General features: G+C 33.7%; 1 protein-coding gene across 1 annotated transcript in view; it reads left to right on the top strand.

The window, feature by feature from the left end:
- LOC129899403 (isoamylase 3, chloroplastic) overlaps positions 1-16,273 on the top strand; it is a 43,730-nt gene extending 27,457 nt beyond the window's left edge. Inside the window, exons 10-22 of the mRNA XM_055974360.1 lie at positions 538-601; positions 1,561-1,660; positions 2,000-2,100; positions 2,228-2,279; positions 3,239-3,301; positions 8,550-8,639; positions 8,721-8,793; positions 11,438-11,517; positions 12,119-12,223; positions 12,301-12,399; positions 13,248-13,309; positions 14,476-14,584; positions 15,912-16,273. Coding sequence (XP_055830335.1) covers positions 538-601; positions 1,561-1,660; positions 2,000-2,100; positions 2,228-2,279; positions 3,239-3,301; positions 8,550-8,639; positions 8,721-8,793; positions 11,438-11,517; positions 12,119-12,223; positions 12,301-12,399; positions 13,248-13,309; positions 14,476-14,584; positions 15,912-16,025 — 1,112 coding nt within the window. The 3' untranslated portion in view covers positions 16,026-16,273. The remainder of the gene's footprint in view (positions 1-537; positions 602-1,560; positions 1,661-1,999; positions 2,101-2,227; positions 2,280-3,238; positions 3,302-8,549; positions 8,640-8,720; positions 8,794-11,437; positions 11,518-12,118; positions 12,224-12,300; positions 12,400-13,247; positions 13,310-14,475; positions 14,585-15,911) is intronic.
- The last annotated feature ends 319 nt before the right edge of the window (positions 16,274-16,592 follow it).

The raw sequence follows: 16,592 nt of genomic DNA, 5'->3' as shown, positions 1-16,592 counted from the left end.
GGTTAGAAAGAATTTGTTCACCATTCCAAGTGGACTCTTTACAGATTGGTTTTATTCACTTACTTCAACTAGTAATAATAATTGGAAATGTAATGAGGCAGTTATTTACTTATTTTTATGATGTTCCAGAAAGGATGTAGTCATTTGATTATAGATTGACATATCCTGAAATATTTGCAGTTATTTACTTATTTTTATGATGTTCCAGAAAGGATGTAATCATTTGATTATAGATTGACATATCCTGAAATATTTTCACATGGTGGTGAGGGCCGTTTCTTTATTGCAGAAGGAATGTTATAGAGTTGAACCTTGGAGGAAAAAGGGGCAAAGGTCTAATTACTAATATTCATTTTCCTTCATGTTTGTCAGTTGTTAAGTCTGTGAGACTCCAAGATTATTATTGTGTTTGACGCTCTAATGCATAGAGCTCCATATGATTCTCTTATTGCCTTTTCTTTTCTTTTGCTTAAAAAGTTGTCATCTTCATTTGGTCTTTGATAAGAGCTCTGAGATGCAATTTTTTGGTCTTTCCAGGAAATACTTTTAACTGCAACCATCCTATAGTCATGGAACTTATACTTGAAAGCTTAAGACACTGGTACTTTCATTTCCCACACTTTTTGGTTGTCTTCTTTGAAGTTATTTGTATTTTGCTTGCTAATTAGTAATTACTCACTGATTGATATCAATTTATAATTATTTTAGTTAGAACTAAACTAAGCTTTTCCCTAATGGATGTGGTTGTTGTTTTGATGAAAAGGGAACCTGTTTATGGATGCAGTTGTTGTCTTCATTTATTTGCACAACACATAAAAAGTACTTGCAAATGTCACTATTCTCCGTACTTGTTCAATGTACATAAAGTGTCACAGACATCTTTACTCTCCACTTTGTCTTATTCCCCTACGGTCTTTTAGTGATAGCCTGATAGGTTCCACAGGAATTGGACAATCCCGTTTGAAATACTTAGTGGCTAGCAAACTGTAATCAATCAGTTCTCTCTTTTTTCTGTTGATGAAAATAGTAACCAGATAGACATATTTCTATAATTTTGTTTCTCTTCTATCCCATATCTCTATTTTAAGTTATTTAATAATACATTTATGATCTGGAAGCCTGTCTGGGGCAAGAATCTAGTTCTGTCATGACCTAGCCTTGAGCCCTTAACCAACCTTTTACTCGGTCACGTACACACACAATGGTCTATGCAGACTTGCTGGTTGGTCAGTTGATATAGTTAGAATATCTATTTCATCTTTGAATGCTTAGAATTTTCTTGGAATGCTGATATGTTCATAAAATTCACTATGTTGACTCCTAGTGGATTTGATCAGTTGACTGGATTAGTTTTTCCAATCTTATTATCCTTCTCTTTGCGTCCTCTATTTCCAATGGTCTTTCCATATGCTTGTTAATAGCTGCGGTGCAGATACCTGATTGAAGTTATTACAGGAAGAATGATTTATCCTGGATGACTTGTTTGTTATTTATATAATGTAACTAACTTTTTTTTCTCCATTCGGTATTCTCTTCTACTTTTTGTTGGAGCAACTGAAGGGTCACCGAGTATCATATCGATGGATTTCGCTTTGATCTTGCTAGTGTTCTTTGCAGAGGGACAGATGGTACTCCCATTAATGCTCCCCCCCTTGTTAAGGTGAAGCATTTATATGCCTTTTCTTAATGGTGCATCAAAAAGAAATGTGTGATGGAGAGCAAGTTAATAGTGAAGTGATTATTATTCCACTACCATTCACAATTTATGTTCACCTCAACCCCTATGTATTATCATCTAGGATTATTTCCCTTCTTGTTTTATCTTCTTTTTTCTTGTCTCATTGATTTTCCATTTCACTAAAAATTTCATTACAAATATGCAAAACTCCAACTTTTCATGTGCTTAAGAAAAAGATGACTCCGTAAATTCAGAGAATGTTGAAAAGGATTACATGATGCATTCATTCTTATGAATGAACAAGATGCTAAATACTTGCAGGCCATTGCCAAAGATAGTGTACTGTCGAGGTGCAAAATTATTGCTGAGCCATGGGATTGTGGAGGCCTTTATCTTGTTGGAAAGTTTCCGAACTGGGACCGGTAATATCTAAATTAAAAATCAACTAAAATTTCAAAATATTCCATCTGTACCACTAAAAGCTTTAATTGAAATTCCTTTCTTCATCGTGAAGTTTCATAGCATGTCACTTATCTTGATAATATGCAGGTGGGCTGAGTGGAACGGGAAGTATCGCGATGACATTAGGAGATTTATAAAGGTGACACCAATAGGAGAGAATCTGAATTGAAATTTCATTACATTTAAGTTTGTCATTACAAACTTTTCCATTATCTAACCAGTCTGTTACATCTGAGTGCAATTTTCTCCTGATTTTAACATAAAATGGTAGACTTCTAGTTATGAAGCTAAAATTCACTCTACTGGAGACATCATCTTTTGTTTAGGCACTGTTCATTTTTCATAGTTAAGTCGGAACATTAGTTTCTTTGGTGTATGTATCTTTTTCCCGATTTCAACTATTAAGAACCATACAGGATTTTACAATTATACCAATTCACACTGTTTGGGCCATCCTCCTGTGCCCATTACCCGAAAAAAGCAGCTGCAAAAACTACATTTGGTACAGTTACACATTAATCCTCACTCCTCAGGCACTTGACAAGTAAATACATATGCATAGTCTGGTGCAATTGTTGAACTTCCAAAGATGTATATTAGAATATGAATTGGAAATTCCAGGCACTAGTAATTGATAACTTCCAATTGAAATGTTGTCTTTCTTAAAAGTGTAAGGATAATTAGATTTGCCATTTTCCTCTTAAAATTAAGGCTTTCTGTTTTGATGTAATCTGGCTCCTAATATATCTCACCTGTTTAAAGATATAATGTTCTATTTAGCATATTTTAACTCTGACAGGACAAGTTATATCTTGGCATAATCATTGAATCAACCTCTTGGAATTTTGAAATTGCACCAACATTTTCTATATATAATGACTCAATTCTCAGGTAGTTTGTTTATTATATGAAGTTGTCCCCAAGAAGTTGTGAGGATATAGATATTATCGGATTATCTCAATAACAACAGTTGAGAGTGTATAATGTTTCCATACATAATTCAGCTGTTTCAACTTTTTGGTTCTGTAATAGGATTTTTTTATAACATTTGTCTTGAGAATTTCCTTCATTATATCTTATCCTGAAATGATTAAACAGGGCGATGCTGGCATGAAAGGAAATTTTGCAACCCGTATCGCAGGTTCAGCGGATCTGTACAGAGTAAGAGCTACAGCTTCACTACACTGTTCTGTTTGCTCTGCCTCTTTAGTACCATTTCTTCTTTTGCTTAACTGATTATATTTGAGAAACTTTCAGTTCTATGTGGTAGCAAGTTGCTTCACCAGTAGACTCCTATCTGATAAGATAGATTTAGCAAAGCATCTGATCTGTGTCAATGCATATGGCTAGATTCTATATGATCCTTTTTGTCTATTGAGCAAAAGTAGAATTTATGTGTCAATTCCTTTTAAATTTTTGTCCACACTTTATTAACATGATCATGCCATTTTACATGTAACTGTTAGTGCTATTACATAATGTATCATTACACAGGTTTCTTTTGATTTATTACCATCTCATTTAAGTTGATTTCATTTGGAATACCGAGTTTCTATTTATCCTTACCTTCCATAGTAAAAGAATCTTGCTGATTCTAACCATGTTTGTTTTAAGAACATGTTCTATCTTTTACCTGAATTAAGTAGATAAAACTTCCTGTTCATGAAGTAAAAGATCAATTGTATTCAGAAGTCCTAGTTTTGGATTTGTCTAATTTATTTAAATCTATAATCTCGAATCAAGTTTTAAGTTTTTTTCATTAAACTTTGTAGTCAAGGCACTGTACTATACCGCTTTTTTGCACAAAAGTATCACAAAAACTAAATAAGGAAGAGTTAATTGAGTTAGGAAGTAAATAACTGTCTTTCTCAGTCAAAATCTCTTTTGTTTCTCCTCTTACCTCTCTGTCTACTAATGGACTTCCCTTTTCTTTTACTCACAAATCACTTTTTTTCTTTACTTGACATCCCACTCACTTCACACAACACTACCTCTCCTCCTCCCTTTCTTGGGATGTCTACATGTATCTGCTTACTCCTTCCATCTTTTCTCTCCCATCTTTATGTTTTATGATTTCTCTCAATCTTTTCTAATCTTCATACACTTGAAAAGGAGATAAAGGTGCAAAAGTGTATACTTCTTGCCATTAAGCTCAAGAGAATATCTATTCTCTCTACTTCATGCTTCACTTGCCTAACAAATTTCCATGAGTTCCACGTAAATATGACATGTTTGTATTGGAATCACATCACAAAGAACATCATCTGCTTGCCTACTATCATTGAAGGATCATGCACTGTCCGTGACCCTTATTGAACACTATCATTCAACTATTGGAGTTTTGTAGGTCTGAAGTGGAAGAGAAAATAAGAGAGAACTTGACTTGATTATTCCCTCAAGCTATTGGGTTTAAACAACTATGTTTACACGTTTTAAAAAGGAAAGGAAGTCAATGCCTAATTACAAGAGGGGTAAATTAAGCTACCTATTATATTTACATATATTCTAGAATATTCACAAGGGTTGTATGACTCTCCCTCAAGTTGGTGCATTCACATTATATGTACCAAGCTTGCTACATTTATAACTTGTTCTTCAACCGGCTGGGGACTTGGTGAATGTCAGCAAGCTGATCATTTGTCTGCACGAATCTCATGATACCACACAAGTTCCATCTCTTTAATCTCTTCAAATGTCAAATCCTTCAATAGTTACTTGACGCCACTGTCATCGCCCGATATTCTACTTCTGCACTAAGCATTAGCTATTTAGTCATAAGGCTTCACTTTGCTGCTACCTAGCCAATCACTAGTGATTGAACTAATGGGTAAACTTGATCATTCTTAAACAGTCTATTTCTCCCAAAGTTATCTCTACTTAGTGTCTTAGTGAAAATGTCAACAATAGTTCTCCAGCTTTAGGGCCATTTAATTCCCATAGTAACATTGTTAAAAAGAAAGACTCATTGAGTCTAAGTGATTGGTTCTTTTGTGTTGATATAACTTTTAGCAATATTAAACACCCTATGTTAATGCAGGAAGTGGCCATAAAAAAAAACAAAAAAAAAACAAGTTTTTCTATATCATCCTTTAGTTTTGCATAGTATGAATTTATTTTACAAAATACTAAGTTCTTCTCGGTTGCCCATGAAACAAGGCAAGCATCAAGAAAATGTGCTGGTCCCTCAGTCTCTTTCCCGTTGCCGGAGAAATGTGCATAGTCAGCATCTGCATCTTCAACACATTTGAAACTATGATTCCTCTGTTGTTCTGGCCATACATCAATCTTGCCAATTCCTAAACCAAAGCTCCCTTTCGTCTTCACTCTAGCTCGCAAAACAAATCTAGGGTTATTCTTGGTAACCCAATCAAGCTTGGGTCCTTCTTATGGTCAAAAGGACGAATCAAGTGCCTTTTAGTTCAACTAGGAAAAACTTTAGCTAGTACTTTTACCTATACCTACTCTGTACAAATCCTCTTTTATTTTGTGCGTTGATCAAGGTCATACAATTATCTCTAAAATATCCGGTTTTGCCACCATGCGTGCAGAGTCCGTTTTCAGGGATTAAAACATTTTTAGGATCTAGTATTGGCAATTGCTTCCTATATCGAATAGCAGATTTATCCCTATTAGAATTTTCATTTAGCCAATTCAACGCATCAGAGGATTTGTGCCATTTAGTGATTCTTACAAGTTCACAATTGGCTTTGTTCAAATTCTCTTGAAGCAGTCTATCCCTATCCTTTTCAGAATACAAGTTATCTTTAGACTTCTTCAAATTCCTTTCAAGAGCAATCTGAATCTCACCAATTTTTCCTTTGCCTTTATAAGATATTTCCTTTAATTATTGAAGTTCTTGCTTCAGTGGCCTATTCTCATCGTTCGTCTTAACATGTTTGTTTTCTTTTTCAAGTTCAACCTTATTTAGTTCAAAACATTTGTTTTCAAACTGCACACTTGAAAGATTATTTATTAGTTGATCATTACAAGCACTCTACTTGTGAACTTCATTATCTGGAGAGCATTACGATCATCAACTTTTTCATAGACAGTGCATGAAAATTTTCCTTGAGATCAGAGATACCTCAATTGAGTCTTCTTCAGAAGCTGAGTCACTTATGCCCATCTTGTTTGCCACGGAGGCTGCACCCTCCTTGTCCCTTATATCCCGTTCCTAATCTTGTCTCTCCTAGTGTGCCCACGCATTCCTCTAAACATCCTCATTTTTTCTACTTACATCCGTTGGATATGTGAGTTCTTGACTGCCCAACACTCTGCTTCGTATAACGTTGTTGGTCTAAATAAAAATTACCTTTAAGTCTTGGTGGAACATTCTTATCACAAAGAAACATGGATGCGAGCCTCCATTCATCCACCCTGCTCCAAGATGGTATGTGACATCATTTTTGATCTCTCCATTTCTTTGGATTATTTACCCAAGATACTTGAAGTTTCCTCTCTTATGGAGAACTTGTATATCAATCCTTACTTCCACCTCCATCTCATGAGATACGTCACTTAACTTGCAATCCATGTATGTGGCTATACTTCTCTAAGAAAGAAAATAAAGATTACCTAACTAGGAAAATATTAAGTAGTATCTATATAAAATAGGAATCAAATCTCGCAAGGATGGTGTAAAAATAGTTACACAACCAAATTACTTATTAGATAGTTATAAATAAATCTTTTGAAAAGTATTAATTAGTAATCTGGCTATCACAAATCCAAAGATAAAATTCACCAATAATGTCAAATATTTTACATTGTCAGTATATGTAACTATCAAATGATATGTTTGATGGTGATGCATAATAATTTCAGTTGAATCAATGTATTAAAACTTCATTTATTCCTGTTAAGAACTTTCATTAATCTGGGGAAATAAGAGGGAGGACCATCTTCATTGTCATTATCATTATCTTAGTAATGATGAACCAAGGTAGTGTTTGAAATTGTCTTACTACGAAAGATTCTGTTTTGGGTTTCCATTCCCGGGTGTTAAGTTTATCTAAATATGAGAAACCTTTATCTAGTATTTCTTCTTGATGAACATAGTGACTCTGGAATGACTTCTCTCAAAAGTTACAAAAAACACAAAAAAGATCAAAAATGTCCTCATTAATAGTTTGGTCCAAAAATGTTCTTCCGGTCAATACTTTGGTCCAAAAATGTCCCTATTGTTCTTTTTGGGTCAAAAACAACCTTCTAATAAATATAGTTTCTTTTCTATTTAAACATATTATTTTCCTAATAAAATATTAATTTTAAAGAAACTTTTTCTTTTAACATTCCTTTAACTAACATAATGTAAAAAGTAATCTTTTTTCTTCTTAGTCACCTTTTATCAATTAAAATAAAATTACTCCATGTATTTTTAAATTGATAATATAGATCATTATACAAGATCATAGTAACCTTATAATTAATTTTCATTTAGATAATGATTAAATCTTAAAAATAAAAACGAAATATTTTTATTTCTTAATCTTTTCTGGAACAGTAGGATAAATATTTTCTTATATATTTCTTAATTTTAAAGTTAATATGAAAAGGGTCAACAATAACTCAGTCGATGATTTTTTAGCGATACTAATTTGGTGATTTGAAGCAATGTACTCCCTCTGTTTAAAAAAGAATGACCTAGTTTGATTTGACACGGAGTTTAAGAAAATAAAGAAGACTTTTTCATCTTGTAGTCTTAAATTAAAGTTATGCTAAATGTACCAAAATACCCTTTAATCTTGTGGCCTTAAACATGCCATGTGGAATGTTGAAATTAAAGTTTTTCCAAAAAAGAAAAGGGGTCATTCTTTTTGAAACAGACTAAAAAGGAAAAGAGGTCATTCTTTTTAAAACGGAGGGAGTAATAAATTTTCGTGTTCTACGGCATTATGATTGTTGTATCTTAACTTTAAAACCAAGGATTAGATTAACAAATGATTATCCTTCTTCAATTTGGAAAATATTAAGAAAAAAAAATTCCTAGCTATTTTTTAGGAATAATAATCTTATCGTTATCTAAATGAAAATTAATGATAAATTACAATGATCATATATATATCTTTGGCCCAAAAGTAAAAATAGGGGCATTTTTGGACTAAAGTATTGACAGTAGGGGCATTTTTGGACCAAACTATCAATGCAAGACATTTGTTAAATTTCACATAATTTAAAGGCATTTTTCTGTAAAAAAAATATCGTGACAAAGGAATGCCTTATGTTTGACTTATGCATCTGTCAAGATAAAAAAATTATTGAAAGGTTTACTAGGTATGTCTTCCGTGTAAATCAATTGATTTTTCATCCAAAAACTTGTAACATAATCAGTGTTCTATGCCAAATAACATTGAATTCTTTTTATGCTGCCTCAATTTCACTGAGCTCATATTCTTTTTTCTTTTCATAGGTGAACAAGCGAAAGCCGTACCACAGTGTTAACTTCGTGATTGCCCATGATGGCTTTACCTTGTATGACCTTGTTTCATACAATAGTAAGGTATACGTTAAGTTTAATGCTCTTTATTATTTGAAACTTGAAACTAGTACATCATCTGGATTCGGATGGTGAAAATTACAGCACAATGATGCGAATGGCGAAGGAGGCAATGATGGATGCAATGATAACTTCAGTTGGAATTGTGGAATTGAAGGTAAAGATGAGGTTTTGATCCCACTTAGTTATTTTTTCCTTTCATACTAACCGATTTCCTTAGTATAAACTAAAACTTTTGTTGTCCCTTCACATTCTTGCTTGCATAACAGACTATTTATTTCCTTTATCATGCTTGGTACTGTAACAAAGATTAATTTGTTTTCTCTTTACTTAAAGAAGCATATGTTCTTCTGGAGTCCAAGACTTTCAGCAATAATTTTCTTCCAAGGATAGGTGCTGAGAATGCAAAGTTTGTTATGTCCTCAAGCTATTAAGCCCTACGTCTTTTGTTTCTCTTCCTTTTGTTTTACATGTTGTCACTACAAATTATGTTATTGAACTTTATTTGTAATCTCAGACTTGTGGGCTCCTGTATAGTGTTAAATAATAAAGGTCTGTATAGTCAATTGGAAGTCTGTTGTTTGGAAACTAATAGATTACATTGCAATGAGATCATTTGATGTAGCTTGGCTTCCACTTTTTCTTCATGTGTTCTAGAAGTAAAGATACTGGAAAATATTATTCAGATTCTTATCTACATTATTACACTAAGTCCTATTTGTAATTATACTCTACAAATACATAATAATCCTTTTCCATGGGGGATACTATATACATTAATATTCCATCCCCCCCTCAAGCTGGTGCATATAATTCCTATGTACCGTACTTGTTATAAGTGTAACTAATATGAGGATCAGTGTGTGACTTGGTGAAAATATCTACAAGCTGATCAATTTCAATTCACAAATTTCGTAACTCTCTTAAGAGTATTTTTTTTCTCTGATAAAGAGATAATCAATCTTAATGTGCTCACTCCTCTCTTGAAATACCACAGTTGACGCGATATGAAGGGTTGCTTGATTATCGCATACAAGTCCTAGCTAACTGATTTTCCACATTTTAATTCTTTGAGTAACTCTTTGATCCAAACTAGCTCACAAGTTGCTACAACCATTGCTTGATATTCTGCTCCTACACTAGATCAAGCAACCACATTCTGTTTCTTACTCTTCCACTTCTAGGACACCAAATTATCTCCTACTAAACCTTTATTCAGACATAAAACGGCAATTAGAAGATGATCCTACCCAATCAACGACTCTATACCAACTATTTGCTCATGGCTTAATCCTCGAAGAGTAGTCCTTTGCCTGGAGTTGACTATATATATTACAGAATGCAGACAACTGCATCACAAAGACTATCATAGGGATCCATAACATAAACTGACTTACAATACTCACAGGAAAAACATATCAAGTTTAGCCACTGAAATAATTCAACTTACGAACCAATCGTCTATATCTTCCTGGATCACTGAGTGGTTCCCACTGTCCTGGTAGGAGTTTAGCTGTCGGATTCAAAATCTATCCCCAAGTCATAAAGCTTTTCTCTCTAACCTCCACACAACTCATATCCCCAGAAATTTGTCTGAAGCATTAGGAAACATAGAATGGGAGAAAGCTACGAAGGTAAAATTAAAAATTGAAGCCTTGGAGAAAAACAAAACATGGGAAATTGTGGAATTACCAAATAGGAAAAAGTTGGTCAGGTGCAGATGGGTGTTCTCTGTGAAATATAAGTTAGATGGGTCCATAGAAAGATTTAAAGCACATTTGGTAGCAAAGGGTTTTACACAGATCTATGGGATTGATTATTTTGACACTTTTGCCCCAGTGGAAAAAATGAATACACTGAGAATTTTACTATCATTGGCTGCAGTTTTTAATTTGAACCTACAACAATTTGATGTAAAAAATGCTTTTTTACGTGGAGACTTAGATGAGATCTATATGGAGGTGCCACTTGGTTTTGTAAGCAAGAAGGGAATGGTGTGTAGACTGAAGATTTACAAAGGTTATGATCAAGCTAGGGTATCGACAAAGTCAAGGAGACCACACCTTATTCATATGACACTCAAAAATAGGAAAGGTGACAACATTATTGGTTTATGTGGATGACATCATAGTAACAAGTGATGATTCAGAGGAGATATAAAATTTGAAGTGTTTACTCAAAGAATTTGACACCAAAAAACTTTGGAAATTAAAGTATTTTTTTGGAATCGAAGTGGCACACTCAAAACAAGGAATCTTTTAAGAAAAAAACAAAAAAATGTGTTCGATTTGTTGAGAGAAACAGAAAAATTAGGGTGTAAACTAGTGGCTACACCAATTGAATATAATCATAGATTGTACAATGCTCTAGAAGATTCCGTGGTAGATAAAGCCTCGTATCAAATGCTTGTAGGGAAATTGATTTACTTGTCCCATACAAGGCTGGACATTGCTTTGCTAGGGGTGGGCATGGTATGGTATATACCGAATTACCATACCATATCGAAATTTTTGATACCATGGTTTTGGTATTATGGTATTTGGTATTTAGAAATAACATATCAAAATACTGGATACCATACCGAAGTATATAGTTACATAAATAACATATATATATATATATGTATATAAAATTAAAATACTGACAATATGCAACCTAGTATTAGTATAAACTAAAAGTTTAGAAGTTGAAACTTTGACTACTCTATTTTGATTGAGAAATGTATTTTAAATGTAATTGATTAACAAAAGGAGTTGTTTGTACTTTTTGAAAGGCTATCATCTTCTTGTATCTTCTTCCAGGTGAAACTTCAGATGCAAATATTAACGCACTGCGTTCACGGCAAATGAAAAATTTTCATTTGGCACTGATGGTTTCTCAGGTGTGTGATGTATCATCTGCTCAGTTAACAGCATATGCGTTTCTTTTCTTGCAGATATTGAGAATTAGTCGGTAGCTTTTCTACTAGTTCTCATAATTCTATTTGTCCTTAGTTCACAAATTCTATTTATTCTCTCATAATTTATTTATTTTGCGACTATAGAGTTATTTGTTACAGTATTTCTCCTTCATTGTTCAACAAGAAATAGAATACTGCCATGGCATATTTGGGCCACACTTTTGACATATTGTTGCAAACTTCAGATTTTAATGTCTGTTTTGGCTAATTTTGGTTGAAGTATTGGTTTCTGAAGCCCTCATAAAAAGGATTATTTTGATATACTATGAATACAAATTTAACATTTCAATTTTTGTTTGTTGCTGTTCCAGTTTTGGTTGGAATTTTTGTTTTGAGCTTTAAGAGATTGTACAGGGAGTTCAAATTCTTTGGTGTATTACCTATTTATATCTTTCCTGGATTATGCTCATCTTCAGTAGTTTTCTTATTAAAAGTGTTAATATGCATATTAGATGTCCCATCCCTATTATATCGTTACTTAAATTTACCTTTCTAAATTTTTGTACTTTCTTGGTTTTATAAGGGAACACCAATGATGCTTATGGGGGATGAGTATGGGCATACCCGCTATGGAAATAATAACAGTTATGGACATGATACCGCCATCAACAATTTCCAGTGGGGACAAGTATGATATTATGTTTTCTTATTGTTGATACTTTTTTCCTGCTACTGCAAGTAACCCAATGAGCTTTGTCAATCCAGTTGGAAGCAAGGAAGAATGATCACTTCAGGTTCTTCTCCAAGATGATAAAGTTTCGTCTGTCCCACAATGTTCTTAGAAAAGAAAACTTCATTGAGAAGGTAATGTTATTGTCTACCTAGCGTCATGCTTATCTTTACTGGCATTGTATTACTAAGCGAGACTTAATTTTGAAAATTGAATGCTATGTGCTGTGTTTCATTTGTGGCAGTATCCCTTGTCTTTAAATATTAATGCAACAGAAAAAGCAAATGAAAGAATTTCATGCGAATTAATGATCCCGAGTATGTGATCAAAACGGTAGTATGTCTATTTAGACCTTCTGTGTCATGGTTACCGTATGTCTATTTAGACCTTCTGTGTCATGGTTGGAGTTAGTGTAAGATAACCTGGGGTACTGAACTAAGTTGAAAGGTCAGACTATTTGGGGTGCTCTCTGCGGAACATACTTAAATGGTGTTTCTTCACATGACATACAGTTAGTTTAGGTTGTCGCATCTATGATCAACTAGTCCATTTATTCACAGTTCCCTTACCATATGTTGGGAGGATTTGATAAATGTTAGCCCCCTGAACTACTGATGGTTCTCTTTAAGATGTTTGAGATTTTTCTAGCTATTTGAATCCTTTGGTGCCTCTGATTTTTCCGAATAGGTGGAAAGAAGCACAAATTTGATCCAATTGGTGGAAGGGTATTTTTAATTCATTTCTAATACGTTAAGGGTATTGTTTACCCTTGGGGGAAATAAGGACAAAATTGATCAAATCGATGAAAGGAGGGCAGTTTTTTTTTACCATTTCTAATATGTTACATTAAGGGCATTTTTAACCCTTTCCTATTATTTTTTTGGGGTGGTGGGGTTCCATCATAGTACATAGTGTTCTCTAGCTCTGCCTGCTGCTGTCTCAATTCGATTATTCTGATGGATTTGCAATCATTCCTTTGCAGAACGATATTACCTGGCTTGAGGACAACTGGTACAATGAAGAGAGTAGATTCCTTGCATTTATGTAAGAAACTAACCCCTATTAATAACTAACAATAATCTCCATCTTTAGATGATTGATAAGCTCACTATAGTTTTCGTTAAGATGTAGATTGTTCCATTGTTTTTTCTTTTCATGCTTTAAGCTCAGTAAGAAATTTTGAAATGGGTTTGTAACTAATCATCTCTGTTTCTAAATCATGAATTCACTCACACACTACAATCACTCCTCTTTTTAAGCAAGTTTTTGTACATATTGCCGCTATTTTGGGGTGGTCTTTAAATTATGCCCCTTCTGCTCATTTAATGAAAATTTGTTGTCCAAAGTACCCTTAACTATGACTTAATTTCGCTTGGAAAACCTTTTAAGATAATGTTTGCACTAGGACATGAGTTTAGTGCTATCTAATTCACAAGGCAAATCTATACCCTTAATTTTTTTTTCAAAAAAATTCGCTAGGCATAGGTTATGCCCTATGAGGCACAAGTTCATATTATTGAACTTATGTTTCGTGTATGAACTTCTTAAGGCATAATGTTCTAAAACTGAACTTATATCCCAAGGCACAAGTTATGATGCCTTACAAGGCATAAGTTCAATTTTAAAACTTTATGTTTTACTAGACATAAGTTTAGTTTTAGAACTTAATTGCCTTGAGAAGTGCATACTACTGAATTTATGGCCCAAGGCATAGGCATAAGTTATGCCTAAGGCAAAATTAATTCGCAAGGCACATGTAATGCCCTACAAGGCGTAAATTTAGTGTATGAACTTCTTAAGGTATAATGTTCTAAAAAATGAACTTATGTCTTATAGGGCATAACTTATGCCTAGCGAATTTTTTTTTGCCTTGCGATTTTTTATTATTAGGGGTACTTTTGTCTGCATTTTATTACTTAAGTGCTGAAGGGAGAATATTAAAAAGCCACAAATTTGAGTGGCAAAAGTTAAAGACCACCCAAAATAGGGGCATTCCTGTGAATGATCCTTTTTAAAGCTGTTTTCGTAAGGTCTGTTTCTTTTGCACTGACTTTTTTCTTGTTTTTCTTCTATTCCTTACTTTTCAGTTGCAGCTGTGTTCTTGATTTTAATTTTTCAACCAAAATTTTGCTGTGACGATTTCAAAATTTAGGTGCTTTTCTTTTCGTACGAGTGAATTTGCATGTTGGATTCTCTTTTGTACAATGTAGGCTTCATGATGGGAGTGGAGGAGATATTTTCTTGGCTTTTAATGCACACCACTTCTCCTTCAAAACAGCAATACCTTCACCACCACAAAATAGAAGTTGGTACCGAGTGGTAAGCTATTCTTTTTTTTTTATTATTCTTTAAATAAAACTTGCCCCTCCCTAGGAGTTGCCACCTTCTTGTCCTATTCTTATTAGTTAAGGAATGCATTTTGCATATACATCCAAAACATGAGATAGCCTCTGAATTTTGCTCCTGCTCTGATATGTTTGGTTATTCTTTTTTGTATTTGTACCTACTGATTTGGAAATTACAGGTCGAAGAGAGAAAGTGTTGTATTACATCTGCATGTTCCAATCGTATTTCCCATTGAACACCCTATTCACTTTTTCCCAATTGGAGATAACTCTTGGTCTTTGCAAAATGTGAACTATCCATCGCGATCATGCTACTGATGTCTGAATTTGATCTAAGTTTTTCCTTAGTTTGTGAATAGAGTAGTCGAGTATGGACACACAGATTTCCTTTTTCCTGTTTAACTTTATAGTAGACTATCATAAAAAAATGTAAAAAGTTAACGCAAGCAATTTACAGATAGCATACCTAGCATGTGAAGATTAAGCAGTCATGGCTGTGTAACCAGTATGATGTTAATATGGATACTAAGGTTATGCTTATGTGGGATGTTGTATAATAGTGTTTTTGAATTATATGAAGATTTTGAAAGGTAGGGGCGAAGCTACCATTTGGATATTAGATTGTAGTTTTGCTTATTTTAGTTTTCTCATCAGAAGAATAACCACCTTATTGTGTTATTAGGAGAATACAGCAAGAAGTTATCATAATAAATAAACTCGTTCACAGTGTTCCCTAGAGGGGCAGTAAAGGGTGTGGAGTATACATCACTTATAAAAGAAATAATAGACTAACCATCTTATTCTTTCTTCTCCCTAAATTTTCAGGTTCTTGTTAAATATACAATGATTATCGTGTTACTGTTTGAAAATTTTGAGATGATCATCTCCTTTTAAGAATATGTACATTTGATAAACAGAATATTTCTCACCAGAAGATACAAAATCATGATACAGAACATAAGCAGCAGAGTATACTCCATTTCAGGCATATTTTACCTTGAACAAAAGGAAACTAATAAACTGTCTATAATGTGATATCCGTGCTTCATAAAGTTTCATTCCTCCAAATATACAAAATGACAGCCATTTTCACCTATCTTCACATGATCTTCCTTTAATTTTTAATTTATTTTGTGCAGTCTGTTGTCAGTTCCAATATTTAATGAAGGAAGCTAATTTGCATGTCTGTTCAGTATAGCTATTTGTTGTGGTATTGTCTTAATATTTACCGTCTCAAGTAGTACTCTAGCTGAAAAAGTCACCACCTCAAATTTCGTACAAACTGATAATTTTAATTGCAGGTGGACACTAATCTGAAATCCCCAGATGATTTTGTTACTGAAGGAGTATCTGGTATCAGTGAAACTTATAATGTAGCACCGTACTCTGCTATTCTTCTTGAAGCAAAGCAATAATTACCGGGATTATGCTGCTTTAGATGTTGTCCATGGGCTATTACAGTATTACCACCTTCTGGATTGGATAGTTCAAATTGGAATTCAGGCGCTAATATAAGCATACAGTTAGCCTATCAATGTAGTATGTTTAGCAGAAATTTTGTGATAAGCAACCAGTTTGTTCAGGCTGCTATTGACAGGTACAAACACCCCATAGTAACCAGATAAATTGAGACCATTGGTCCAGGTTGTTTGAGACGGATAAACTCGGTGCCTCAGCATTTTTTTTTTCAAAAAAAAAAAAACTAATATACCAATAGGACAGTCCTATTGGCCTTTTTTTATTAATAAGGCAGAGATCAAAACTGTAGCTTACATCATGTACTAGAGTGAGAAATACTATAACTAGAGTGAAGTTCAAGCCAAAATGGCTCCCTTCCTAAAACATGATATGTAACTTATCTGTGTATGTGCTCCTCCTAGTCTCCTGTAGCTGTCTATCCAGTATATCCAGAAAGCTATGAATGCTGTGTCCATCATGCTATTCGTCATCTCTATCCTCAAATTTGTGAACTGCATTTTGTC

This window comes from Solanum dulcamara, chromosome 8 (assembly GCF_947179165.1).
Source record: "Solanum dulcamara chromosome 8, daSolDulc1.2, whole genome shotgun sequence".
In the NCBI taxonomy this organism is placed as follows: domain Eukaryota; kingdom Viridiplantae; phylum Streptophyta; class Magnoliopsida; order Solanales; family Solanaceae; genus Solanum; species Solanum dulcamara.
This window is presented reverse-complemented; position numbering and strand designations above follow the sequence as displayed.